This window comes from Salvelinus fontinalis, chromosome 13 (assembly GCF_029448725.1).
Source record: "Salvelinus fontinalis isolate EN_2023a chromosome 13, ASM2944872v1, whole genome shotgun sequence".
Taxonomy (NCBI): Eukaryota; Metazoa; Chordata; class Actinopteri; order Salmoniformes; family Salmonidae; genus Salvelinus; species Salvelinus fontinalis.
The window spans coordinates 33,595,931-33,623,723 of NC_074677.1; the positions used below are offsets into that span (position 1 = coordinate 33,595,931).

Consider the following 27,793-nt stretch of genomic DNA (forward strand, 5'->3'; position numbering starts at 1 on the left):
GTGCAGTTAAGGCTCGGTGGGGGAGGGAAAGCAAGAAGGGATCAGAAAGGAAGAGAAAGAGGGGGAAAGAAAGGGAATGTGTTCTACCTATCCCAGGTTCACACAACAAATGTTATTTTATTACAAGAACTTAGAACTCAAAGGTAATAATGTGGCTTCTACCAAGGCCAGAGTAACAATGGAAGTTTTATTCAAGGAGGCAGTGTCAAACCGAAAAACGACTAGAACTAAACGTGCCAGAGCAGAAAGATGTTAGATGACCTGTGCACAGTTGTGCATCTTCTACAAAGTGTTGGTTCAGGCAGGAAAGCTGTTAGATGACCTGTGCACAGCTGTGCATCTTCTACAAAGTGTTGGTTCAGGCAGGAAAGCTTGCATACTTACATGTGTTTTGGATTACGCTACATATGTCTTTGTCATTATGACGAACAGTGCAGACTGCTGCCATAACCCAACGTAAACCTGGACATGCTCATTAGTGGTTAGACTGATCAGGTGGTGAAAAGGTAGAGGGACACAGACATTGCATGCTAAAACAAATCTCATGAGGAGAATCTCAATTGGATTTCCTCGATTCCTTGCATCGTCTCCTCCGTCCTCTCCTTGCCTCCTTTTGAAAAAGGTAAAAAGTAATCGGGGAGAAGAGGCGAGCAGAGGAAAGGTAGAAACAAATGCACTTGTATGAAATGAGACTACTTCGCCACTGGCGCGTCATCAGGCAAATTACATTTACTGAGGTGGAATCCCAAAATATACGTGTAAAGAAATGTATAGTTATGCTAGACATTTTATTGATAAAAAGAAAATTAGCATTTTTTTAAAAACAGCATTTTGAAAGGGGGTGCATGGATTTCAAAACTCTTCCACGGTATGATACACCTGAGCATCCTCCACTGGAGAAAAAATTATTGACACTCTCCTACATATGGCAACCACTTATCGGTTTCCGGTTCACTGGAGGAGAGAAGAGGAGGACTGAGGAGTCCAGGAGAGGACAGACTTTTTCCCAATTAAGAATCTCTGATGGGCTTTGATTGGTTTGGTGTCCCTCCTTGTTCACTCCCCTGTTCTTTAGCTCCGCACGACCACCTAACAACCATTCCATTGAATTGGCTGTGAGACATGGCGAAGGGGATTTCACTTCCTGAAATGGATAAGTATAGCTTCCTTTGTCATCACATCAAATCAATTACTTTAAGATCTTGATTGCATCCTTTTGTTACACTATCACACAGTTTGCCATTTGTTTAATTCATTGTTTGTTTAATCTATTGTTCATATGATGTCTGAGTGCCATTTACAGGTGGTTACAGATGCTCCCCACATAATGGCAGAGAGAGGAGACAACTGAGGGTGAGAGGGGGGCTTAAGGAAAGAAAAACAGCATATATGCAAGGTACAGGTAGAGGGCTTTAGTATTGTTTAAGTGGTATTTAGTACGAAAAGATGTTTTGTGAGAACCCTCTCATAAGATGCCATTATATATCGAGGACAAAGTTCAAGGCAGTGATAAAGCTATCAGCAAACAGACATATCCCACTGGGCACAGATGTCAGTTCAACGTCTAGTTTGGATTTACATTTGGTTGAGTTGTCATAAATTCAACGTGAAAAAAATAAAAATCACCATGTCATTGGATTTAGGTAAAAAGTTGGGTGAAAATAATATGAAATTCCCTGACGTTGATTAGTTTTCAAATCCAATTAGGGTTGAAAAAACATGGAAAAAATGTTGATTCAACCAGTTTTTGCCAGTGGGATGGTCCGTCCCCCATAGTGGGCTGAAAATATATTTTAAAAAACTGACACAGGCCAGTCCACAGATGCAGCAATGTACATGGTAGGTACATGGATACCTGGAAATGGCCTGCTGTACAGCTGGATTTCCTGGAAAACCCAGAGGGGTGGGGTGAATGGCACCGTTTATTGGACTGTGATGGACTGCTTCTTATAGAAAAAAATCTCACACGCACTCATACACGTACACACACATATCATGAGAATGCTCTCATACAGCTTTCTGATTGTATGATCACAAGTGTCACGTGTCATGTGCTAACCACATGGTCTGTAGTATGACTGTGTGCTCTTCTATCTTAAGATTGATAGAGTCCAGTTGACCTAATAAGATTAGTCCGATGGGGTCCTGCTAAACTGGGCCGCTATCTGCAAGCCTCTTAGCAGTATGTGAGGCAGGCTGACAGCACTGACAGAGATCGCCTCAAAGCAAGGTTACACTTAGGGATAGAGCCTCCCACAGATAGCAAAGCCCTGACACTGACCCTTTCGCTATAGCTATCACAGAGAGAGCACCCAGAACCGAAGGGCAAGGAGAGTACACACTCTGACACATGATTAGCCTCTGGTCAAAGTGTAATTTGGTCTTCATACAGTCTAGTAATAGCACTATAAAGTCAGATCATCGAGGGCAATGAGAGTACCAATGCACTCTACACACATCCATCTACACTCTACACACATCCATCTACATCACAAAGTGAAGCAGTAACAAATAGTGCAAAGTGATATTAGAAGGCAACGCTCCTTAAAATCAAAAACAGTAAAAGGCTGACGAGCGGTAGTAGGCAAAGGCATGGTCAATTGACAATGGGTTTGGTTACAAAAATCCTTGGATGATCTGTCTTGGACTGCCTTCTCTTTTTGTCTTCTCTCCTTTTCTCTAAGCTTTAAGTCAAATTGAATTAATCAGCTGCTATTAAGCAGACCTGTAGAAGGAGGGAACACGAAAGCAGCTTAGGTGCACGGCAGACAGCCCCCATCATCCATATAATCGATCGGGTGACTCCATCAAAGATCTTAATGAAGTAATAGGAACTATTCTGGCCCCAGTATTAATCTGTATAGATGTAGGATCTTAATTTGAGCCAGTTGCTACCGGGGGAAAAAATCTTACAGCAACAGGAAATGTGAATTATTATGTGGATTATAATGAATGGACATTTTTTGTAGGGGTTGATGCATTTTTCGTTAGGGCAAATCAAATGACAAACTTTAGAAGCTTTTTTAAAGCTTAAATAAACTGCAAGTTTGCATTTCCTGCTGCAGGAAAATTCCTGCAACAAAAGGATGATCAAATTAAGATACTGCATCTGTAGGTTATGAGTAATGACTTGAAAACTAAAAAGCAGGCTAAAACTACATGTGATTGATTGAGTGAGTTTGCGTAATTCATTATGTAGGTTGAACATTATACAGTTAAGTAACAATGCAATTATATACTGACATGCAATGTTGGAGTAGAACTACAGGGAAATCGTTTAACTGTTAAAGGGTCACTATGAGGGTCTGGGGACCTAAGTTCATGTTCAAGGCACCATCGGGACACAATTGGAATTTAAAGATTCAATACTTCTTTGTAAGGTTAAGAGTAAATCAGAGGTCACTACTAATTCCCAGCAAGATGTAATGGGCAGAACCAGTGGATCTGTATTAAGGTCGACATAAGGTAAGTACAGCCAGGACTTCCAGGGGCCTGCCTGTTGCATAAATCCAGATAAATCCAAATGTTTCAGGGCAGAGCAGAGTGGAGCAGGCTGCTGAAATCAAGTGGGTCAGCCAGCTGCCTGGTCACACTCCATAAATATAGGCTTTGTGAAACAAACTTAGAGGGACTTCACAATTAGTAGACTTTGCGCAAAAATACCCACGGCTACACATATTACTGCAATGTAAACTTGCAAACTTGTCACGTCTCAACCACTACCTCCGGAAGTAGCGCACGACACTCGCCTGACAGTTGCCCCCCTCTAAGCAGGACAGTGTAAACAGAATTGTATTGTTGAGCCAACACTCTTACAGTACAAATTGCAATAGCAGAGCAATCATTTTGAAACAGCTTAAATGTACATACATTTTCCTTATTTTTAAGACTTGTTTTATTGAGTTTTTACCTGAAATGGTAATAACAGCCTGTAACATTCTGAAATTGTCACTGTACCTTTAAATCCCAACTGTATTTTTTATGTTTCTTTGCTTGACTGCTTGCTAGCAGGAGTTAGCTGTGTATTGTCAGCTAATGTGTACGGAGGAGAAAATAAACCCTTCAATTATCTGCACATGCTTGTGAATTGTGGCATTATTCAAGAGTGTAATATGGTTTGGTTGCATTACTCAACCGTGTAATAGCTATGTTTTAAAAGAAAAGTTGCTTGGATTGTTAAATAGTTTTTGCTTACTGGCTAGTGGCTACTGTGATATTTACACTGCGGTCAAGTGAGCCAACACTCGCAAAAAGCAGTCAAGCCATCAGCGCTTCGTCTGTTCTTTCAACCAATTGATTGTTCGAAAATGTTGAACGTCTATTTTTCCATATTTAGCTTCTACTTGCACACAATCCCGGATCCGGGAGCATCCCCATCAGTAAAAAAGCTGACTAACATAGTCTAGCATAGCGTCACAAGTAAATACTAGCATCTAAATATCATTAAATCACAAGTCCAAGACACCAGATGAAAGATACACATCTTGTGAATCCAGCCATCATTTCTGATTTTTTAAATGTTTTACAGGGAAGACACAATATGTAAATCTATTAGCTAACCCACGATAGCAAAAGACACAACTTTTTTTTCCCACCATTTTTTTCCTGCATAGGTAGCTATCACAATTTCGACCAAATAAAGATATAAATAGCCACTAACCAAGAAACAACTTCATCAGATGACAGTCTGATAACATATTTATTGTATAGCATATGTTTTGTTAGAACAATGTGTATATTTCAGGTATAAATCATAGTTTACCATTGTAGCCACCATCACAACTCTCACCAAAGCAACTAGAATAACTACAGAGACCAACGTGAATTATCTAAATACTCATCATAAAACATTTATGAAAAATACACAGCGTACAGCAAATGAAAGACAAAGATCTTGTGAATCCAGCCAATATTTCAGATTTTTTAAGTGTTTTACGAAAACACAATATAGCATTATATTAGCTTACAATAGCCAACCACACAACAGCATTGATTCAAGCCAACAATAGCGATAACGAATAAACCAGCAAAAGATATTAATATTTTCACTAACCTTCTCAAACTTCTTCAGATGACAGTCCCATAACATCATATTACACAATACATATAGAATTTGTTCGAAAATGTGCATATTTAGCGGCACAAATCGTGGTTATACAATGAGAATAGTAGCCAAGCTGCCAACAATATGTCGGGAGAAATCTTGGGAGAGGCACCTAATCTAATCAGTAACTAATCATAAACTTGACTAAAAAATACAGGTTGGAGAGCAAATGAAAGATACATTTGTTCTTAATGCAATCACTGTGTTAGATTTTTTAAATTAACGTTACTACGACATACAGCGTGCGTTAAAGCGAGACCGCACCGAAATTAATGGCGGAATATGAGTTTTACATTTTTCAACAGAACAACAAATTAACATCATAAATAGTTCTTACTTTTTGATGAGCTCCCATCAGAATCTTGGGCAAGTTGTCCTTTGTCCAAAAGAATCGTTGCTCGGTTGTAGATTGTTGCCTTCAACTTTGGAATTAGCAGTAAACATTAGCCATGTGGCCCAGACGTGCCCAACTCACTAGAACGCAGCACAAATAAATATCCGAAAATCGCAATATACTGATATAAACTGATATAACTCGGTTTAAAATAACAACATTATGATGTCTTTAACACCTATATCGAATAAAATCAGAGCCGGATATATCTAAGGGCTATAACGGGAGCTTTCTAGAACGCCATCCTGAGGTCTGTCTTGCGTCATGGCGAATGAAGGAAAGAATGGACCCCACGTTGCCAGTCCATTTATATGGCCTCAGATCTGCCTAGCAACTCCATTCCAATTCTCACTATTTGCTGACATCCAGGGGAAGGCGTATGCAGTGCATCTCAACCAATAGAAGACATGCAAATTAATAAACCGACCTCAGAACAGCCTGGCTGATTTCAGATTTCTCACTTGCTGACAGAAAGATTGCTCCAACTCGAGTTCTGTTTTACTCACAGATATAATTCAAATGGTTTTAGAAACTAGAGAGTGTTTTCTATCCAATAGTAATAATAATATGCATATTGTACGAGCAAGAATTGAGTACGAGGCAGTTTAATTTGGGAACGAAATTTTTACAAAGTGCAAACAGCACCCCCTATTGAGAAAAGGTTTTAAACAATACCCTATGTGTTTTAATAAAATAAACTATTGAGCTTGTCTGATGCTTTAAGCTCACTGTTTGATGAAATTAAACACAAATGACTCAAGAGGGAACCAGAGATCAATATCACAAGAAGAGGGAGAACTGAAGCTGTCCCGACCATTCTCCTTCCGCTCCTACTGGCTTTTGTAGATTCTGCCATTACTCTCCTGAAGTTGCCGGTAATAGGCTACACAAGGAGTCGGTAAACTTTCTCATGTGGAATGACAATATATCTTACCATTTCTACCGATATGTGTGCCAGTTATGGTTTTCATATACACATTTTCGTGGAACAGATTTATTTAATTTATAATAATGTCTTCGTATCTCAAAATCATTGTCATATGGTTAATTAAAATTCTGTCCAAATCTAAATGAAAATTATACAAACCTAAAAAGTTAATTCTACTGCCATTGCCAACTACAGTTTGTAGAAATAGCTTATAAAGCCAACAAATAAACACATTTCAGTATGCAGGTAGAAAATATCCTGATAAAAATAAATATCACATTGGCTATGCATGGACTGTCTGCAACGAACTTAAAACATATCAACTATTAACTTGGGTCCAGCCTAAAGCTGCTTGCAACATTGGGATACCGGGATAGACAAAGCTGTAGGCTATTTGTTCAAGGGATAAGAAGTAATCAGGTAGGCCTATTTTATGATGTTTCCACTGGATCAGAGGATGACATTTTTCCCTTTCATACTGAGTGGTTATCAAAAGGGAAAGAGCTGGAAAGATTTTTCAAATAAATTGAGGAATTATTGTCATTCTCAATGGATGTAAAAACAGACTTTGTTTGCTTGCTGTTTGAGGTGAAGAAAACATTACTTTAACAAGCTCCAGAGCTCATTAGTGGTTGTGCATTAAGCCAATCAGAAATACCATCAGATCCCCAAATGGGAACATTTATATGCCTACATATGCACGCAAACCAGGCAGCCTATAGGCCTACTTCTATGCATAAACAGGTGTGCATCTTTACTCCACATTGACAGGAGGCTCCAAACAAAAGACAATGACTAAATTGACAAAACTCGTAAATGGAATAAAACCAAAACGTGTTTATCACAAGTGTAGCATAGATTGTGCGCTCTGCACACCACATGTCCAGTCCGACAATGAGAACGGTAAAATCTAGAATAATAATATTTTGAATGCATTAACAGACATTACAACCAAACAAACACTGTAGATTAGAAATTATAGGAATTAATGGTAAATTAACTACTGGTGATATAGGCCTATGTAATTCGGAATGGATAGACACTAACAATCAAAAGCAAACAATTGACACAATGAAGTTATGAAACAATGAACGTGCACAAATTAGCGGGAGAGAGCGCATTCTGGAGAGAGAAGTGCATTGTGCAGCCACACGCCCCTTCTTCCTGGACTGTGCCATCCCTGCGGCCTCCGCAATGAATTACGCTTCGAACACACCGACTGTGTCATTGCATCACTGCTGCATAACATTTTGCGCAGCTAGGCAACTATACTGATGCAGGTACCTTTTGCAAATGGTCGCATGCGGTTGGACACATGGAGGAGAGAATCATTTTCGCAGTATCCTCAAAACCGTGTCTTTTTGACACAACTGCTGACAGCTACAGGGACATAAACACAAAAAATGCTGCTTGGAGACAAGTGTCCACGATAGTAGGATTGCCAGGTCAGTTTAGTAGTGAGCTTGTGCTAGATGTGGCTAGTTAGCGTTAGCTAGCTAGCTAACCTAGCTTGCTAACCTAGCCAATGAGGTGTGTGTGAAAGAAATAGTCATACCACCTTCCTCAACGTTGGTCTCATTGTTGAAAGAGCCTACTCTGCCTATCTTGACTATTTATTATTGCATTTCGCTCCAAAACTGCATTTTGGAGGGAAATTATATTATAGGCTCTCACAATTAATTTGAGGATGTCATCGAATAAATAATATACTTGGCAAATAAATAAATAAAAAATGTAAAGAAATTATGCAATCAAACTGTTTTTATGTAATCCCACCTTTTTACTGAATATGTGCAAAAAAAAAAAAATCTACATTCATATTTTGCTACTTTCTGTCAAGTCCACTCATACAATTTTATGCATACGTTCGATTTATCGAACGTATGCACCACACAGAACGCACTGCAACTGCCTCTGCAACGCAATGCTGCAAGGCAAATGCAGCGTTCCATTGGAAATGAATGTACTTCTGGTGTATCGAAACGCAATTTCGCAGTCGGTGTGTTCGAAGCGTTAGACAATTATCTAAGAAGGTGGGACAGTGGACACATGTGAACTGTAATAACATCATAAGTGACCGATATTGAACTGCCACCCTTGCCACTTGGTGAAACCGCTAGCACAGTAGCTATCTCATGCAGCTCCATCCCCCGATGTCCAGGGGACACAATGTGAGTAAACATTTGCATCTGGTGCATCTGCATCACACATTAAAGTTATTGTTTCAACTGCAACAACAATAGCTGTTAAACCTGAGATTGTCTGCAAGGTTGTTTACATTTGTGTCAAAAAGGTGTGCTATGTGGCATTACAGCCAAACAGCATAGAGATATATTAACAAGTTGATGTAATCTTAATGACACAGATCATCATTTATTTTTTTACAACACCTGGATCAGGTGTGCCAAGAGGTCACTAGATGGGCACTGGTAGTTACATCCAGGAGGGAGGGAGGGAGGGAGGGAAGGAGGGAGGGTTCTACAACCCTGGGAGGGAGGGAGGGGGGTTTCTACAACCCTGGGAGGGAGGGAGGGAGGGAGGTTTCTACAACCCTGGGAGGGAAAGAGTTGGGTGGGGGGTCTCATTATCTTTAGGTTTTTATTTTCCTCTCCCTATCCCAACATAAAGAGAGTAAAGGGAACATTCCATGTATTGTATGCATAGCTGACTATTATATAATAAATGAAAGAAAAGTTCATATCTGTGTGTTACTGTACCTAAACATTTATTTTCCTTATATGCTGTGCATACCCCCATTGTGACAATCCTATAGGATTCTATTGGAAAAATCACTAATCCTATAGGATTTTTTTTGACTAGGGTGCCTTGTAGGCTCTTTCAAAGGTAAGGTTCCTTGCAGGCAGGATAGCTCTCAGTGCTTTATAGGCTGATGCATATAATCCAGAGAGGGTGCGCTCTATTCCTGGCAGCTGATCAGATTCAATAGCAGCCACAGTGGCTGATGAATCAGGCATTGAGCACTCAGTTAGCAAAGAGCCTTGTAGGCTGTTTCATATGTATGGTTCCTTGCAAACAGCCTACAAGGCAGCATCCTGACTTATAAGCCTCTGAGGCTACTATTGAATCTGATCATCCTGCCAGGAATAGAGCGCACCCAATCTTGATGATATATAAAATGCACTGACTGCAAATCTGCCTGCAAGGAGCTTTACCTATGAAACAGCCTACAAGACAGAATCCTAATTTATCAGCCTCTGAGGATGCGATTGAATGTGATCAAGCTCTGAGGCTAAAATTTAATCTGATCAGTCTGTCAGGAATGGAGCTCACCCACTCTGTAAATTTAAATATTATCTATAAAACATGAAGTGTCCCTTACAATTATACAAATATCAGTTATGCAAGCTAACAACCAGCATAGACAAAAAGCTATAGGATTTCTTTTGACATGGGGTCATCAAAGGCCACCGTAATATAACTACTTTTTAAAAATTATTATTTAAAAGATAAAGAATGTGGGGATAGGCCACGTAAAATGTTGTTGTTGTCACGTCCGTTTTCAGAATGAGGAGACCAAGGTGCAGCGTCGTAAGCGTACATCTTACTTTATTAGATGAACACCAAAAAACAACAAAATATAAACGAACGTAACGTTCTGCAGACTACACAGTAACTATACAAAATCCAGATCCCACAATCTAAGGTGGGAAAAGGGGCTGCCTAAGTATGATCCCCAATCAGAGACAACGATAAACAGCTGCCTCTGATTGGGAACCATACTAGGCCAACAAACAAATAGAAACATAGATTTGCCCACCCAAGTCACAACCTGACCTAACCAAATAGAGAATAAGAAAGGCTCTCTAAGGTCAGGGCGTGACAGTTATTCAACGCTTTAAAAAATATATATCTTTCATGATATACAAATAAAAACAAAGGAAAACCTATCAAGCTCACCTAGATATGGCTGTGAAGCTGGGAGTCTGTGTACTATGTCTGTGTACTATGTCTGTCTGTGTCTGTCTGTATACTGTGTTTGTACAGTTGAAATCGGAAGTTTACATACACTTAGAGTGGAGTCATTAAAACTTGTTTTTCAACCACTCCACAAATGTCTTGTTAACAAACTATAGTTTTGGCAAGTCGGTTAGGACATCTACTTTGTGCATGACACAAGTAATTTTTCCAGCAATTGTTTACAGACAGATTATTTCACTGTATCACAATTCCAGTGGGTCAGAAGTTTACATACACTAAGTTGACTGTGCCTTTAAACAGCTTGGAAAATTCCAGAAAACGATGTCATGGCTTTAGAAACTTCTGATAGGCTCACTGACATCATTTGAGTCAATTGGAGGTCTACCTGTGGATGTATTTCAAGGCCTACCTACAAACTCAGTGCCTCTTTGCTTGACATCATGGGAAAATCAAAAGAAATCAACAAAGACCTCAGAAAAAAATTGTAGACCTCCACAAGTCTGGTTCATCCTTGCAAGCAATTTCCAAACGCCTGAAGGTACCACGTTCATCTATACAAACACTACTACGCAAGTATAAACACCACGGGACCACGCAGCCGTCATACCGCTCAGGAAGGAGACGCGTTCTGTCTCCTAGAGATGAATGTACTTTGGTGCGAAAAGTGCAAATCAATCCCAGAACAACAGCAAAGGACCTTGTGAGGATGTTGGATGAAACAGGTACAAAAGTATCTATATCCACAGTAAAACGAGTCCTCTATCGACATAACCTGAAAGCAAGGAAGAAGCCACTCCTCCAAAACCGCCATAAAAAAGCCAGACTACGGTTTGCAGCTGCACAAGGGGACAAAGGTTGTACCTTTTGGAGAAATGTCCTCTGGTCTGATTAAACAAAAATAGAACTGTTTGGCCATAATGACCATTGTTATGTTTGGAGGAAAAAGGGGGAGGCTTGCAAGCCGAAGAACACCATCCCAACCGTGAAGCATGGGGGTGGCAGCATCATGTTGTGGGGGTGCTTTGCTGCAGGAGGGACTGGTGCACTTCACAAAATAGATGGCATCATGAGGCAGGACAATTATGTGGATATTTTGAAGCAACATCTCAAGACATCATTCAGGAAGTTGAAGCCTGGTCGCAAATGGGTCTTCCAAATGTACAATGACCCCAAGCATACTTCCAAAGTAGTGGCAAAATGGCTTAAGGACAACAAAGTCAATGTATTGGAGTGGTCATCACAATGCCTTGACCTCAATCCTATAGAAAATGTGTGGGCAGAACTGAAAAAGCGTGTGCGAGCAAGGATGCCTACAAACCCAACTCAGTTACACCAGCTCTGTCAGGAAGAATGGGCCAAAATTCACCCAACTTATTGTGGGAAGCTTGTGGAAGGGTACCTGAAACGTTTGGCCCAAGTTAAACAATTTAAAGGCAATTGTAACGTTCGTCTAATGCCTCCTCCTTGGACGAGGAGGAGGAGTAAGGGTCGGACTAAAGTGCAGCGTAGGTTGAATCCATGAAGATTTATTTAAAGACGAAGACGAACACGGAAAACACTTGGAAAATTACAAAACAACAAAACGACGTAGACAGACCTGAACATGGAACTTACATAATAACACGAAGAACGCACAAACAGGAGCAGACTACATACACGAACGAAAACGAAACAGTCCCGTGTGGTGCGACATACACAGACACGGAAGACAATCACCCACAAACAAACAATGTGAACAGCCTACCTTTATATGGTTCTCAATCAGAGGAAACGTCAAACACCTGTCCCTGATTGAGAACCATATAAGGCTAATACCAATTAACCTAAACATAGAAACACATAACATAGACTACCCACCCAGCTCACGTCCTGACCAACTAAACAAAGTAAAACAAAGGCAAATAAGGTCAGGAACATGACAGCAATGCTCCCAAATACTAATTGAGTGTATGTACATTTCTGACCCACTGGGAATGTGATGAAAGAAAAGCTGAAATAAATAATTCTCTCTACTATTATTCTGACATTTTACATTCTTAAAATAAAGTGGTGATCCTAACTGACCTAAGACAGGAAATTTTACTAGGATTAAATGTCAGGACTTGTGAAAACCTGTTTAAGTGTAATTGGCTGAGGTGTATGTAAACTTCCGACATCAACTGTATGTCACACATCTTGCTTTCACAATTTCATATCTGCAAAACAACACCCGCTTTAGTATTCTGCAGCCTCACTCTACCCGTGATAAAGTTATTTTTGATAAGGTGCGAAAATGAAAGGAGCGATTTGATATAATTTTTATTGTGAAAGATTGAATAAGTGTGCTTCAAACTGTTTGCTTGAATGAGTTGTGAAAGTGCATCCAACTGAGTTCCCCTACCAGAAAACACGTGACATCGTAAAGTGTTGTGTATTCGGGTACTCAAATTCAGGAGGAGACTGAAGCGCGGATGACTTGACTGCTTTTTGCAAGTGTCTACTCACTTTACCGCAATGATATTTGCAGCTTTTACTGCGACTTTAACTGTGGGAAATCACCTCACTATTAAGCCTATTGTGCGATTTGGACATTCATATTGCAATGTACAGACTTAGCTATGAATCTTGGGTCCATGAAATGGGGTATCAAGTTGTACATTGCAATATGAATGTTTACTACACATAGGTTGACATATGAGCTTAATGTTGCTAATTTCAGTGGTTTCAGAGTTGCGCAATAAGAGCTATGATGCTAATATTTGTGAAAACTCTTCACAGTTGTGCTCTGTGAATGTCACTGAGAACTCCATTTCATGGACCGAAGATCCATAAATAAGGCTGAACATTGCGCACAATAGACTGAATTGTGAGGTGAAAGTTAAAGTCCCACAATAAGAGCACACTAATATTTGTGTAAACTCTTTAGAATTGTAATCTGGCACTGAGTAGGCTGATACCCTATTTCATGGACCTAAGATCCATAGGTAAGGCTGTACATTGCAATATAAGTATGTACCTATAAGGGCACAAGGCGAGACCCAGATGACCCAAATTTCCTTGTTACTGAAAGAAAAACAAATTTTTTGTCCATTAAATTAACATCAAATTGATCAGAAATACAGTGTAGACATTGTTAATGTTGTAAATGACTATTGTAGCTGGAAACGGCTGATTTTTAATGGAATATCTACGTAGGCGTATCGAGGCCCATTATCAGCAAACATCACTCCTGTTTTCCAATGGCACAATGTGTTAGCTAATCCAAGTTTATTATTTTAAAAGGCTAATTGATCATTAGAAAAACCTTTTGAAATTATGCTAGCACAGCTGAAAACTGTTGATTTAAAGAAGCAATAAAACTGGCCTTCTTATACTAGTTGAGTAGACTGACGAGTTTCAGAAGAAAGTTATTTGTTTCTGGACATTTTGAGCCTGTAATCGAACCCACAAATACTGATGCTCCAGATACTCAACTAGTATAAATCATGTTAAGGCTAGGGGGTGCTGTTGTCACTATTTCTGGAAATCGTGTAATTTTTGAAACGGCTTCCTACAAAATTCTTGATCGTACAATATGCATATTATTATTATTATTGGATAGAAAACAGTCTATAGTTTCTATAGGCGTTGAAATTTTGTCTCTAAGTGGAACAGAACTCATTCTACAGCAATTTCCCTGACATGGAGTCAGATTTCAGAAATTTTGGCCCCTGTTCTGGAGTCAGTTTTAAGGCCACTGTTATTCCTATGAGTATACGGACACTGCTTACGTCTTCCCCTGGATGCCTTTACGTGATGACGATTTGAATGGTGTCGATTGCGCAATCACAGGCACTATAAATGCAAAAACCCTGTAGGTAGGAACTCTTTTCTTGGTGCGTCATGCGCGCGGTAGCCACCGACCCGCACTTGTTCCAAGCATTAGTGTAGGGAGTAATATTTCTCCGGTCATGTTTCTACTCGTTATAGGAGTTAAAAACATCATAAGGTAGTTAATTTAAAGCGTTTTATAGCAATTTATATCCGTTTAGTGCGATTTTGGGACATTTATTTCTGAGACACTGTGAATCTCTGGGCACGCTTCCAATTCATGCCGAACGCAGTTGGAATTTCCACATGGCAAGAGGACAGCTTTCGACCAAAAGACGATTAGACCCAAGAAAGGATTCTTTGCCCAAGATTCTGATGGAAGAACAGCTCAAAGTAGGAACAATTTATTATGATAAATCGTGTTTCTGTTCGAAAAATGTTAGTGGCTTAGGACGCCATTTTTTTTTACTTAGCTTCGCTTGGCGCAAACTGTATTGAAAAGTAAGGATAATTAAAAAAATGTAATTCCGCGATTGTATTAAGAATTAAATTGTCTATCAATCGCTGTCCACCCTATATTTTTTAGTAACGTTTATGAGTATTTATGTATACGACTAGATCACTGTCTAATATGGCGCACGAACATTTTCTGACCAGCTGGGCTACTTTTCTCATTGTCTAACCATGATTTTGGTGGCTAAATATGCACATTTTCGAACAAACTGTATATGTATGTTGTAATGTGATGTTACAGGAGTGTCATCTGAAGAATTCTGAGAAGGTTAGTGAAAAAATTAATATATTTTGGCGATGTTTACGTTATCGCTCTCTTTGGCTAGAATCAATGCTGGGGTAATGTTTGCACATGTGCTATGCTAATATAACGATTTATTGTGTTTCCGCTATAAGACACTTAGAAAATCTGAAATATTGTCTGTATTCACAGGATCTGTGTCTTTCGATTACTGTATGCTGTGTATTTTTACGAAATGTTTGATGATTAGTAGTTAGGTAAACACGTTGCTCATTGTAATTATTCTAGTCCATTTGTGACGGTGGGTGCAATTGTAAACTATGCCATCTACCTGAAATATGCACATTTTTCTAACAAAACCTATCCTATACCATAAATATGTTATCAGACTGTCATCTGATGAGTTTTTTTCTTGGTTAGGGGCTATCAATATCTTAGTTTAGCCGAATTGGTGATAGCTACTGTTGTTGGTGGACAAAGTAAAGATGGTGGATTATGCTAATGTATTTTTAGCTAATAGATTTACATCTTTACATATTGTGTCTTCCCTGTAAAACATTTAAAAAATCGGACATGTTGGCTGGATTCACAAGATCTGTGTCTTTCATTAGCTGTATTGGACTTTAATGTGTGAAAGTTAAATATTTAAAAAAAATATTTTTTTTGAATTTCGCGGCTCTGCCTTTTCAGTGGGGGTGGGGGGGGTGTGGCGCGAGCGGCACCCCAGTCCTAGACAGGATAAGAAGGACAGTTTTATTGCTTATTTAATCAACAGTTTTCAGCTGTGCTAGCATAATTGCAAAAGGGTTTTCTAATGATCAATTAGCCTTTTAAAATGATAAACTTGGATTAGCTAACACATTCTGCCATTGGAACACAGGAGTGATGGTTGCTGATAATGGGCCTCTGTACGCCTAAAAATCAGCTGTTTCCAGCAATAGTCATTTACAACATTAACAATGTCTACACTGTATTTCTGATCAATGATATGTTATTTTAATGGACAGAAAATTTGCTTTTCCTTCAAAAACAAGGACATTTCTAAGTGACCCCAAACTTTTGAACGGTAGTGTATTTTGTGTGCAGTGCATCACATACAGATGTAGGATCTTAATTTGACCAGTTTTGTCGCAGGAGTAAAATAATCCTGCAGCAGGAAGATTTGATTACTGTCAAAAAAAGTCAGAATTTCTAACGGGAAATCAGTTTTCATAGAGTACAGTAGGCTATTATTTAGGTGTAGCCTATGGCTGTATTTTGGATACACTTGTATGTTGTAGTGGATATCAATATATATATTGTGTGTTATCAGTGGTGGAAAAAGTAATCAATTGTCACACTTGACTAAAAGTAACGATATCTGATATAAAATGACTCAACGGAAGTGAAAGTCACCCAGAAAAATACTACTTGTACATTTGAATGTCGCAGTAGTAGGACCTACAATAGTAGGACATTTATTATGTCTGGTACTTTAGCGTTCAATCGAGAGAGAAAGAGAACTGCAGGTTTTCACTGGATTTATGTAAATCACGAGGCTCATTTGAATTTCCTGAATCTCAGATAAAATCATAGTGACAACAGAGTGATGAAATTAAGAATCCCCAACTGTGACAATCTCTGACACCTCAACTACTGGCACCTCAACAACCTGTTTAGGTGCTAGTAGGCTCCCTATCAGTCTCTCTGTTGGCTGCTTCTTGACTGAGGTGCCAGTAAAGGCAATTTTGCTGGCTCCCTCTAGTGTTATATAGCATATATGGTCAGATGTTTAGATTTTTTTTGTGAATATTAAAAGAGCTTCCATTCTTCATTCCATTATTTCCATACATTAATACACACTCCATACTGCAACAACACTTTGAATGTTATGTAAAAGCCCTATCCAAACCATAGGATTGACATCTGATTGTTTGAGGGACAGGGACTGGCAGTACAATCAGATTCTATCACATTCTCTCTCTCAACATGAACTGCTCCACTAACATGCACCTATAGGCTCCAGTAATAGCATTGCCAAAACTTGAAGAATATCCTGTCCCTATTAATTCTTCTTCATTAACCTTTACCCGAGTGCAAACGTTCTTTTTTTTCAAATATAATGCTTAACAAATGTTTCATGTCAACCTTTTGCAGTGGTGTATAGTACTTAAGTAAAACTAGTTTAAAGTACTACTAAAGTCGTTTTTGGGGGGTATCTATACTTTACTATTTATATTTTTGAGAATTTTTACTTTTAGTCCACTACATTCAGGGTTGGGGGTTAATGTAATGTAATCCCTTACATGTAGGGGATTACAAAAAACGGTAACTGTAATCCGTTACATTACCAGCAAAATATTCTAATAAGATTATGGATATTTTTAAAAAACTAGATGATTACTTCGAGGATTACTTTTAAATTCTGAAAGGATGTTTGCGAAAAAAAATCTTTGACAGTTCTGTTTTCTCAATGACATTCAAATCACCATTGAAAAAAGGCGCAAATTTAAGTTTGTTCCACCTGAACGAGTCTGACCACAAATCAGAGACCACTTTGATGACACACCAAATGTTTTTGATGGATCGCGGGAAAAGAGCAGGAATAGGCTTTCGTAGGCTACAGTCCAAGCTATGTCTTCCAATGGTGCGACTACTGTCGGCATCCACAGATTGTCCAATTAAAACAAACGCTAGGATAAACTGTAGTATTTGTATAGCCAGAGCTCTATATATAATGACAATATGACTATGTCTCCGCCCTAACAATGGTAGTCGTTGTCCCAAATGCGGGAAGGCAGGCGACAAGATCAGGTCCAAAATAAACCCATAGAAATTTATTGGGCATTTTTGGGCCAGAGTAAAACCTCTCGCGTCGCATTTTCCTCTTTGGTATTGCTCTTGTGGGGGACGATGAATACCGTGCAGGGAAGCGTCATACTGCTTTTGCCTATTGATTTGCTGAGATGACGCACCAGGAAATATTCCTGACCAATGCGTCGATTAGATTAAGATTCTTGGGCGGAGCGTTGCACGTTGTATGTCTAAGTAAGCATGTTCAGTTCTACTATAAAACCAGCCAAAGTTCATATTTTTGAAGAACTGTCTGCTGAAGTGTGAGTGAAATTTGGCCAGACATGGATACTGTCACTGTATCAGACTCGATACTTGTGAGGGGACTGGTGTTCATAGGTGGCTTCACAGTGCTGTATTACATGCTAAAATGGTCCTGGATTTGCTGGTGTGGATTCAGAGTGTACGTGCTGTCAAAAGTTTGGCAAACTGATTTAAAGACATATGGACAATGGGCAGGTAAGGCAGGCTACATGCTATGTAAAGGAAGCTATTTTTACAGTAGACTGATATTTGTTTATTTATGAAAATAAATGCATTCTCTTTTTAGTCATAGTGATGGCTATGTTACATGATTCTTTAGACGTTCTCTACAAGATAAAAAAAACTACAGTAGACTGAGGGTGGGTTGCACCAACATGGATGAACTCTTAAACTGGGTTAAATCAAGGTGTATCTATTAATATTGTTGCACCAAATGTAAAACCTAGTTTTAAATTAATCCTAGTTAAATTACATCCTTCCTCTAATCTAAGTTTAATTTTCACTTTAAACCTAGATGTTGATCAATTCATTAAAAAAAATATATACATTTAGATTGGAGATTAATTATAATCTGCCACTTGAGGTGGTTTAACTGATTAAATGACAGCATATCTACTGCGGAGAGACCAAAACGAGTTCCTCAGAGAATAATTAGAGACCTGTTGAGTTTTCTGATAATTAACGTATTATTAGTAGGCTATTTATGTGCCCATTTTGTACAACAATTGAATTGGGGTTTATGATATTGCCTTGGTACGAATGATGATGTTATGCAACATGCTGTAACGGGCCTGACAACGGTAACATTGTAGCATTAACGTTAGTTTTAACGTGGATTATAGGCATTGATATTTAACAGTTATTTAAGCTTACTAAATATTGGTGGGTCAAGATGTTCGTCGTCATTATAGGGGTTATAGAGAGGGGCAAACTGCTGAGGAATCATCTCGCATATCTTCTGGGAGAGAGGATCAATTCCATTGGACCGATGCTCCCCTCCTGTCTGAAAGAGCCCCCGCCTCTCCTCTGCAGCGTCCTTTTTGGCTTTCGCCTTTAATTGTTTTCCAGCACGCTTTCATCCAATTTGGGTCCCTCTTCTCTTTAATCCGTGCCGATCCATTACATTTGTCGGATAAAATGGCCCAGGCGTCTCACTTCTTTTTGACAGTCGTGTTGTCTGTCTTTATATCCTCCAGTATGTTACTAAATTCCTCCATCAGCTCCGACAATGTTTTTTTTTAACGTGCCATGATCAGGTGGCTAGCGGACAAATAATAAATGGGTCAATAACGTTAAGTAATGACAATAATAAATAAAACAAAAAACAACCTAGATTAATTTAAACCATGTTGGTGTAACCCACCCTGAGTGTATCATGTGTCCCCTGTGCACCTTACCCTAGCCCTGTTCAATGGAAGACTGAGAGAGGCAGGTCACATTCCATTTTACAGCTCACTATTTTGCCATGTGCCCAAGATGATATCTGCTGTTAGGTGGAACAGGATTTGTGTGGGCACTGGGCCACTTCAGTCTCATTTGGAAACATAACTTTCCTGTTGGTTATTACAGCACATCATTTTACACTTTTGGCAGCAGTTGGAGAAAAGTTGTTGCCACTATAAAACAATTTTTTCAAGTATCTGATGACAAACGATAGTATGCTTCCACCGAGCAGACCAGGATAGCAGCATTCCTGCCAGCATTGTGAAAGAAAGGAAGAGAGAGATCCTTAAATGTTCCTGGATCCTGCAGTCACATCCAGTGTCTGAACTGACCTCTCTGAGACCTCTCACTGCAGAGGATGAGGAGACACAACAATAGTAGTAATATGTAATTATGGAAGTCTGCAGACTAACTAATTCTGACCATGATCTCCTTTCTACAGTTGTCACAGGGGCTACCTCAGGGATTGGCAAAGCTTACGCAAATGAGGTGAGTCTTTACTGATTCTCGCCTGTGTACAGACAAGATTGATGCATGCATAAGCATGTAATTCAAGTGCTTTGTAAAATGAGTCTTTACTCACGTAACAGTTGCCTTTCTTCCTGGACACTACAGCCGGTCAAAAGATAAACTCCACATTGTCGCCAAGGAAATTGGTGAGTGAAGGGCTGAGATGGAAAAACAGAACTAAATGAAGAGTTGAGGTACAAAAGATCAATATGCAAATGTATTGTCCCTTTAAATGAAATTGTACTTCAATATGTTTGTTCCAGAGAGCCAACATGGACGCCAGACCCAGATCATCCAGACAGACTTCACAGAGGGCCATGACATCTACCCTGCTATAGCTGAGGCACTACGGGACCTGGACATAGGCATCCTGGGTAGGGAACCTATGGCAATGATATATAGGAGGAGGAGAACAAGGAGTCATAAAGGGGACGACAATCAGGAAATGAGAAAGGAACTAAAGCTAGTCTGCAATTAAATGTAGAATGTGCTCTTATTACCGTCAACATACAGTGCCTTCAGAAAGTATTTATACCCCCACATTTTGTTGTGTTACAGCCTGAAATCGAAATAGATTTGAGAAAACACAATACCCCATTATGACAGTGAAAACATGTTTTTAGAAATGTTTGCTAATGTATTTAAAATAAACACAGAAATATCTAATTGACATAAGTATTAACACCCCTGAGTCAATACATGTTAGAATCACCATTGGCAGATATTATAACAGTTAGTTTTTCTGGGTAAAGTCTCTAAGAGCTTTGCACACCTGGATTGTAAAATATTTGCACATTATTATTTTTTAATTATTCAAGCTCTGTCAAGTTGATTGTTGATTATTGCTAGACAGCCATTTTCAAATCTTGCCATAGATTTTCAAGCTGATTTAAGTCAAAACCGTAACTAGGCCACTCAGGAATATTCAATGTCGTCTTAGTAAACAACTCCAGTGTATATTTGTCCTTGTGTTTGAGGTTATTGTCCTGCTGAAAGGTGAATTTGTCTCCCAGTGTCTGTTGGAAAGCAGACTGAACAATGTTTTCCTCTAGGATTTTTCCTGTGCTTAGCTCTATTCTGTTTATTTGTTTCCTAAAAAAAACTCTCTAGTCTTTGCCAATGATAAGCATACCCATAACATGATACAGCCACCATGATGCTTGAAAATATGAATAGTGGTACTGAGTGGTGTTGTGTTGGATTTACCCCAAACAACACTTTGTATTCAGGACAAAAAGTAAATTTCTTTGCCACATGTTTTGCAGTTTTACTTTAGTGCCTTATTGCAAACAGGATGCATGCTTTGTAATATTTTTATTCTGTACAGGCTTCCTTCTTTTCACTCTCATTTAGGTTAGTATTGTGGAAAAGGTACAATGTTGTTGATCCATCCTCAGTTTTCTCCTATCACAGCTCCTTAAACTCTGTAACTTGTTTTAAAGTCACCATTGGCCTCATAGTGAAATCTCTGAGCTATTTCCTTTGTCTTCAGCAACGGAGTTAGGAAGGACGCCTGTATCTTTGTAGTGACTGGGTGTATTGATACACCATCCAAAGTGTAATTAATAACTTCACCATCCTCTAAGGGATATTCAGTGTCTGCTTTTTTAACATGTTCACCCATCTACCAATAGGTGCCCTTCTTTGCGAGTCATTATGAAAACCTCCCTGGTCTTTGTGGTTGAATCTGTTTTAAATTCACTGCTCAACTGAGGGACCTTACAGATAATTGTATTTGTGGGGTACAGAGATGAGGTAGTCATTCAAAAATCATGTTAAACACTATTATTTCACACAGAATGAGTTTGTGCAACTTATTATGACTTGTTAAGCACATTTCTACTCCTGAACTTATTTAGGCTTGCCATAACAGGGGTTGAATACATATTGACTTGAGACATTTCAGATTTTCATTTTTAATGAATTTGTAAACATTTCTAAAAACATAATTCCACTTTGACGTTATGGGGTATTATGTGTAGGCCAGTGACAACACATTTCAATTTAATCCATTTTAAATTCAGGCTGTAACACAACAAAATGTGGGAAAAGTCAAGGGGTGTGAATACTTTCTCAAGGCACTGTAGCTTTTCTCTCTTTCAATGTATGTTAGTAGTGACATTTAATAATCAATTACATAGAAATATATTCTGACACTCCTCATTTACAGTTAATAATGTAGGCATGAACTATTCTGACAGGCTGGTACATTTCCTGGACATTCCCAACCCTGAGCAGGTAGGATTCACACACACCCCACTCACATAAATGGTCTATGTATACAGTTGAAGTCGGAGGTTTACATACACTTAGGTTGGAATCATTAAAACTCGTTTTTCAACCACTCCACAAATTTCTTGTTAACAAACTATAGTTTTGGCAAGTCGGTTAGGACATCTACGTTGTGCAGGACGCAAGTAAATTTTCCAACAATTGTTTACAGACAGATTATTTAACTTATAATTCACTGTATCACAATTCCAGTGGGTCAGAAGTTTACATGCACTAAGTTGACTGTGCCTTTAAACAGCTTGTAAAATTCCAGAAAAATGCTTTAGAAGCTTCTGATAGGCTAATTCACATAATTTGAGTCAATTGGAGGTGTACCTGTGGATGTATTTCAAGGCCTACCTTCAAAGTCAGTGCCTCTTTGCTTGACATCATGGGAAAATCAAAAGAAATCGGCTCATCCTTGGGAGCAATTTCCAAACGCCTGAAGGTACCACATTCATCTGTACAAACAGTAGTACGCAGGTATAAACACCATGGGACCACGCAGCCGTCATACCGCTCAGGAAGGAGACGCGTTCTGTCTCCTAGAGTTGAACATACTTTGGTGCGAAAAGTGCAAATCAATCCCAGAACAACAGCAAAGGACCTTGTGAAGATGCTGGAGGAAGCAGGTACAAAAGTATCTATATCTGTCACGCCCTGACTTTAGTTATATTTGCTTTCTTTATTATTTGGTTAGGTCAGGGTGTGACAAGGGGTGGTTTGTTTAGTTTTTGCATTGTCTAGGGTTTTTGTCTTGTCTATGGGGATTTTGTATTGTCTAGGGGTTGTAGGTTTATGGTGGCCTGAGTGGGTTCCCAATGAGAGACAGCTGTTTATCGTTGTCTCTGATTGGGGAGCCTATTTAGGTTGCCATTTTCCATGTTGGTTTGGTGGGTAGTTGTCCATGTTTAGTTGCCTGTGAGCACTACGTTGGCGTCACGTTTCGTTTGTTAGTTTGTTATTTTGTTAAGTGTTCTTCGTTGTATTAAAAGATGAATTCCAATTCCCAGAGCCAGGATACATGGCAAGAAGCCTCCAGTGATGATCCATGGCACGAAGCCTCCAGTGATGATCCATGGCACGAAGCCTCCAGTGATGATCCATGGCACGAAGCCTCCAGTGATGATCCATGGCACGAAGCCTCCAGTGATGATCCATGGCACGAAGCCTCCAGTGATGATCCATGGCACGAAGCCTCCAGTGATGATCCATGGCACGAAGCCTCCAGTGATGATCCATGGCACGAAGCCTCCAGTGATGATCCATGGCACGAAGCCTCCAGTGAGGATCCATGGCACGAAACCTCCAGTGAGGAGTTATGGCACGAGGCCTCCAACGAAGGCCGTCAGTCCGGAGCCTCCAGCGACGCCCTTCAGTCCGGAGCCTCCAGCGACGCCCTTCAGTCCGGAGCCTCCAGCGACGCCCTTCAGTCCGGAGCCTCCAGCGACGCCCTTCAGTCCGGAGCCTCCAGCGACGCCCTTCAGTCCGGAGCCTCCAGCGACGCCCTCTAGTCCGGAGCCACCAGCGTCGCCCTCTAGTCCGGAGCCTCCAGCGTAGCCCTCTAGTCCGGAGCCTCCAGCGTCGCCCTCTAGTCCGGAGCCTCCAGCGTCGCCCTCTAGTCCGGAGCCTCCAGCGTCGCCCTCTAGTCCGGAGCCTCCAGCGACGCCCTCTAGTCCGGAGCCTCCAGCGACGCCCTCTAGTCCGGAGCCTCCAGCGACGCCCTCTAGTCCGGAGCCTCCAGCGACGCCCTCTAGTCCGGAGCCTCCAGCGACGCCCTCTAGTCCGGAGCCGCCAGAGTCTCCCTCCTGTCCGGAGCCGCCAGAGTCTCCCTCCTGTCCGGAGCCGCCAGAGTCTCCCTCCTGTCCGGAGCCGCCAGAGTCTCCCTCCTGTCCGGAGCCGCCAGAGTCTCCCTCCTGTCCGGAGCCGCCAGAGTCTCCCTCCTGTCCGGAGCCGCCAGAGTCTCCCTCCTGTCCGGAGCCGCCAGAGTCTCCCTCCTGTCCGGAGCCGCCAGAGTCTCCCTCCTGTCCGGAGCCGCCAGAGTCTCCCTCCTGTCCGGAGCCGCCAGAGTCTCCCTCCTGTCCGGAGCCGCCAGAGTCTCCCTCCTGTCCGGAGCCGCCAGAGTCTCCCTCCTGTCCGGAGCCGCCAGAGTCTCCCTCCTGTCCGGAGCCGCCAGAGTCTCCCTCCTGTCCGGAGCCGCCAGAGTCTCCCTCCTGTCCGGAGCCGCCAGAGTCTCCCTCCTGTCCGGAGCCGCCAGAGTCTCCCTCCTGTCCGGAGCCGCCAGAGTCTCCCTCCTGTCCGGAGCCGCCAGAGTCTCCCTCCTGTCCGGAGCCGCCAGAGTCTCCCTCCTGTCCGGAGCCGCCAGAGTCTCCCTCCTGTCCGGAGCCGCCAGAGTCTCCCTCCTGTCCGGAGCCGCCAGAGTCTCCCTCCTGTCCGGAGCCGCCAGAGTCTCCCTCCTGTCCGGAGCCGCCAGAGTCTCCCTCCTGTCCGGAGCCGCCAGAGTCTCCCTCCTGTCCGGAGCCGCCAGAGTCTCCCTCCTGTCCGGAGCCGCCAGAGTCTCCCTCCTGTCCGGAGCCGCCAGAGTCTCCCTCCTGTCCGGAGCCGCCAGAGTCTCCCTCCTGTCCGGAGCCGCCAGAGTCTCCCTCCTGTCCGGAGCCGCCAGAGTCTCCCTCCTGTCCGGAGCCGCCAGAGTCTCCCTCCTGTCCGGAGCCGCCAGAGTCTCCCTCCTGTCCGGAGCCGCCAGAGTCTCCCTCCTGTCCGGAGCCGCCAGAGTCTCCCTCCTGTCCGGAGCCGCCAGAGTCTCCCTCCTGTCCGGAGCTGCCAGAGTCTCCTGCGAGGGTCCCCGCTCTAGAGGAGCCACCACAGTTGGCCAAGCCAGAGGTGGAGCGGGGTCTGCGTCCCTCACCAGAGCCGCCACCGCGGGGAGATGCTCACGCAGACCCTCCCATTTAGGTTTGCGGCCGGGAGTCCGCGCCTTTGGGGGGGGGGGGGGGGGGGGGGGGGTACTGTCACGCCCTGACTTTAGTTATATTTGATTTCTTTATTATTTGGTTAGGTCAGGGTGTGACAAGGGGTGGTTTGTTTAGTTTTTGTATTGTCTTGGGGTTTTTGTCTTGTCTAGGGTTTTTTGTTATCTATGGGGATTTTGTATTGTCTAGGGGTTGTAGGTTTATGGTGGCCTGAGTGGGTTCCCAATCAGAGACAGCTGTTTATCGTTGTCTCTGATTGGGGAGCCTATTTAGGTTGCCATTTTCCATGTTGGTTTGGTGGGTAGTTATTTCGTTTGTTAGTTTGTTATTTTGTTAGTTTGTTAAGTGTTCTTCGTTGTATTAAAATATGTATTCCAATCGCGCTGAACCTTGGTCCACTCCTTTAAACGGCCGTGACAATATCCACAGTAAAACGAGTCCTATATAGACATAACCTGAAAGGCCGCTCTGCAAGGAAGAAGCCACTGCTCCAAAACCGCCACAAAAAAGCCAGGCTACGGTTTGCAACCTCACATGGGAACAAAGATCGTAGTTTTTGGAGACATGTCCTCTGGTCTGATGAAACAAAAATAGCCAAAGAACACCATCCCAACCGTGAAGTACGGTGGTGGCAGCATCATGTTGTGGGGGTGCTTTGCTGCAGGAGGGACTGGTGTACTTCACAAAATAGATGACATCATGAGGGAAATTATGTGGATATATTGAAGCAACATCTTAAGACATTAGTCAGGAAGTTGAAGCTTGGTTGCAAATGGGTATTCCAAATGGACAATGACCCCAAGCATACTTCCAAAGTTGTGGCAAAATGGCTTAAGGACAACAAAGTCAATGTATTGGAGTGGCCATCACAAAGCCCTGACCTCATCCAATAGAAAATGTGTGGGCAGAACTGAAAAAGCGTGTGCGAGCAAGGATGCCTACAAACAAGACTCAGTTACACCAGCTCTGTCAGGAGGAATGGGCCAAAATTCACCCAATTTATCGTGGGAAGCTTTTGGAAGGCTACCTGAAACGTAGCATTCCAAAAGTTAAACAATTTGAAAGCAATGTTACCAAAAACAAATTGAGTGTATGTAAACTTCTGACCCACTGGGAAGCTGAAATTAATCAATCTCTCTACTATTATTCTGACATTTCCCAATCTTAAAATAAAGTGGTGATCCTAACTGACCTAAAACGGAATTAATACTAGGATTAAATGTCAGGAATTGTGAAAAACTGAGTTTAAATGTATTTGGCTAAGGTGTATGTAAACTTCCGACTTCAACTGTATATGCCATTCAGCAGATGCTTTTATCCAAAGCGACAAACAGTCATGCATGCATACATTTTACATACGGATGGTCCGGGAATCAAACCCACTATCCTGGCATTGTAAGTGACATGCTCTATAACAGCTACAGAGAATCAATGTTATCCATTCTTTTCTTGGCAGATTTTTGTGACATATTTTTCCAGATCTCTGAATTCAGAGTACAAGTCACAGGGAATAACAGTTCAGGTAAAATACTTTAAGAATTTTGTATCACATGCACTCCTGTTTCAGTATCCTTCCTTGCATCTTTGTGTTTCTTCCTATCTCTTGTGCTTTCTTAATTTCCTCTCCTTTAGTGTGTGGCTCCCTTTATGGTGTCCACTAACATGACCCACAACTTGCCCCCCAACCTGTTGTTGAAGAGTGCCAGTGCTTTTGCCCGTGAAGCTCTGAACACAGTGGGTCACTCTAGCTACACTAGCGGCTGTGTCTCTCACGCTCTTCAGGTAGGAACTCCTCTTATCCACGCAAATATTCAAAACAAACTACTCTATAACAGTTTGTTACCTTAGCCAAAAATGAGCCATGCAGAATATACTATTAGACTATTTTATGTGATTGTAAATATCTCGGTCTCTCTTTGCCGTCCCACAGCACATTGCTCTGTCCATTTTCTTCCCTGATTGGCTGCGCCTTTCATCCTACTGTGTGAAGCAGACAGAGACATTTGCAAAGAACATGGAGAAAAAAATTGATGAAATGACAGAACGTTCTGCAAGCAAAGAGGACTAAGGAGTGCAAAGGAGGTTGCTACTGAAACGTTTGTGGTGCTTTAAAGAGGTCATATTGGAAATTGATATGAGATGTTTTACTTCATATGTAGATAACTAATTGATCAATGTTACTGTTTTTGCATTGACTGCCATTTAAAGGTATTGGTAATAGGAAAGAGATTGTGTAATGTTGATGTGTTGTTAACAAGCTGACCCCAAATCCATCAGGAACTATATAGCCTGAGTGCAGCAGAGTATGATCTGTGGGAGACGCAACTCTCAAACATGCTTCTATAGTACATATTCTAGCTATATACATATTAGGGATATAGACTACAACAGTATAACTGAATGCTTGGACATGTGCATGTTCTGGTTGATTTGGACTTTTAACATAGTACAATTTTTGGTATCAACCGTCACATTTTTGTGAACTCTATTTTCTTAAAAATAAATACAAAGACAATTACTTTTGTTTATTTTATTGCCTTTTGCCAACCCATTCACAAATGACTGTCACATAGTTGTAACTGAGTAACATATGTGT

The 27,793-nt window shown here is 41.2% G+C and overlaps 1 protein-coding gene across 2 annotated transcripts; it reads left to right on the forward strand.

The window, feature by feature from the left end:
- Positions 1–7,610: 7,610 nt before the first annotated feature.
- Positions 7,611–27,715, forward strand: LOC129868466 (very-long-chain 3-oxoacyl-CoA reductase-like). Of its 2 annotated transcripts, none has more exons than XM_055942475.1 (8): positions 7,611–8,597; positions 19,890–19,936; positions 20,063–20,103; positions 20,221–20,331; positions 22,128–22,195; positions 26,654–26,719; positions 26,830–26,979; positions 27,128–27,715. In XM_055942475.1, exons 1-8 carry the CDS (start codon positions 8,562–8,564, stop codon positions 27,263–27,265), a joined length of 657 nt encoding a protein of 218 aa, XP_055798450.1. In that variant the 5' UTR covers positions 7,611–8,561; the 3' UTR covers positions 27,266–27,715. The 2 variants fall into 2 exon arrangements, with proteins under 2 accessions (XP_055798450.1, XP_055798451.1); XM_055942476.1 differs by lacking the exon at positions 7,611–8,597 and adding an exon at positions 17,762–18,199.
- The last annotated feature ends 78 nt before the right edge of the window (positions 27,716–27,793 follow it).

What these genes read in the sequence shown, in the direction of transcription:
- LOC129868466 (XM_055942475.1), top strand. Translation starts at nt 8,562, where the DNA reads ATGCAGCTCCATCCCCCGATGTCCAGGGGACACAAT. An exon ending in GCAAAGCTTACGCAAATGAG is followed by an intron (nt 19,937 to 20,062) that starts GTGAGTCTTTAC and finishes TGGACACTACAG; the next exon opens with CCGGTCAAAAGATAAACTCC. An exon ending in CCTGGACATAGGCATCCTGG is followed by an intron (nt 20,332 to 22,127) that starts GTAGGGAACCTA and finishes CCTCATTTACAG; the next exon opens with TTAATAATGTAGGCATGAAC.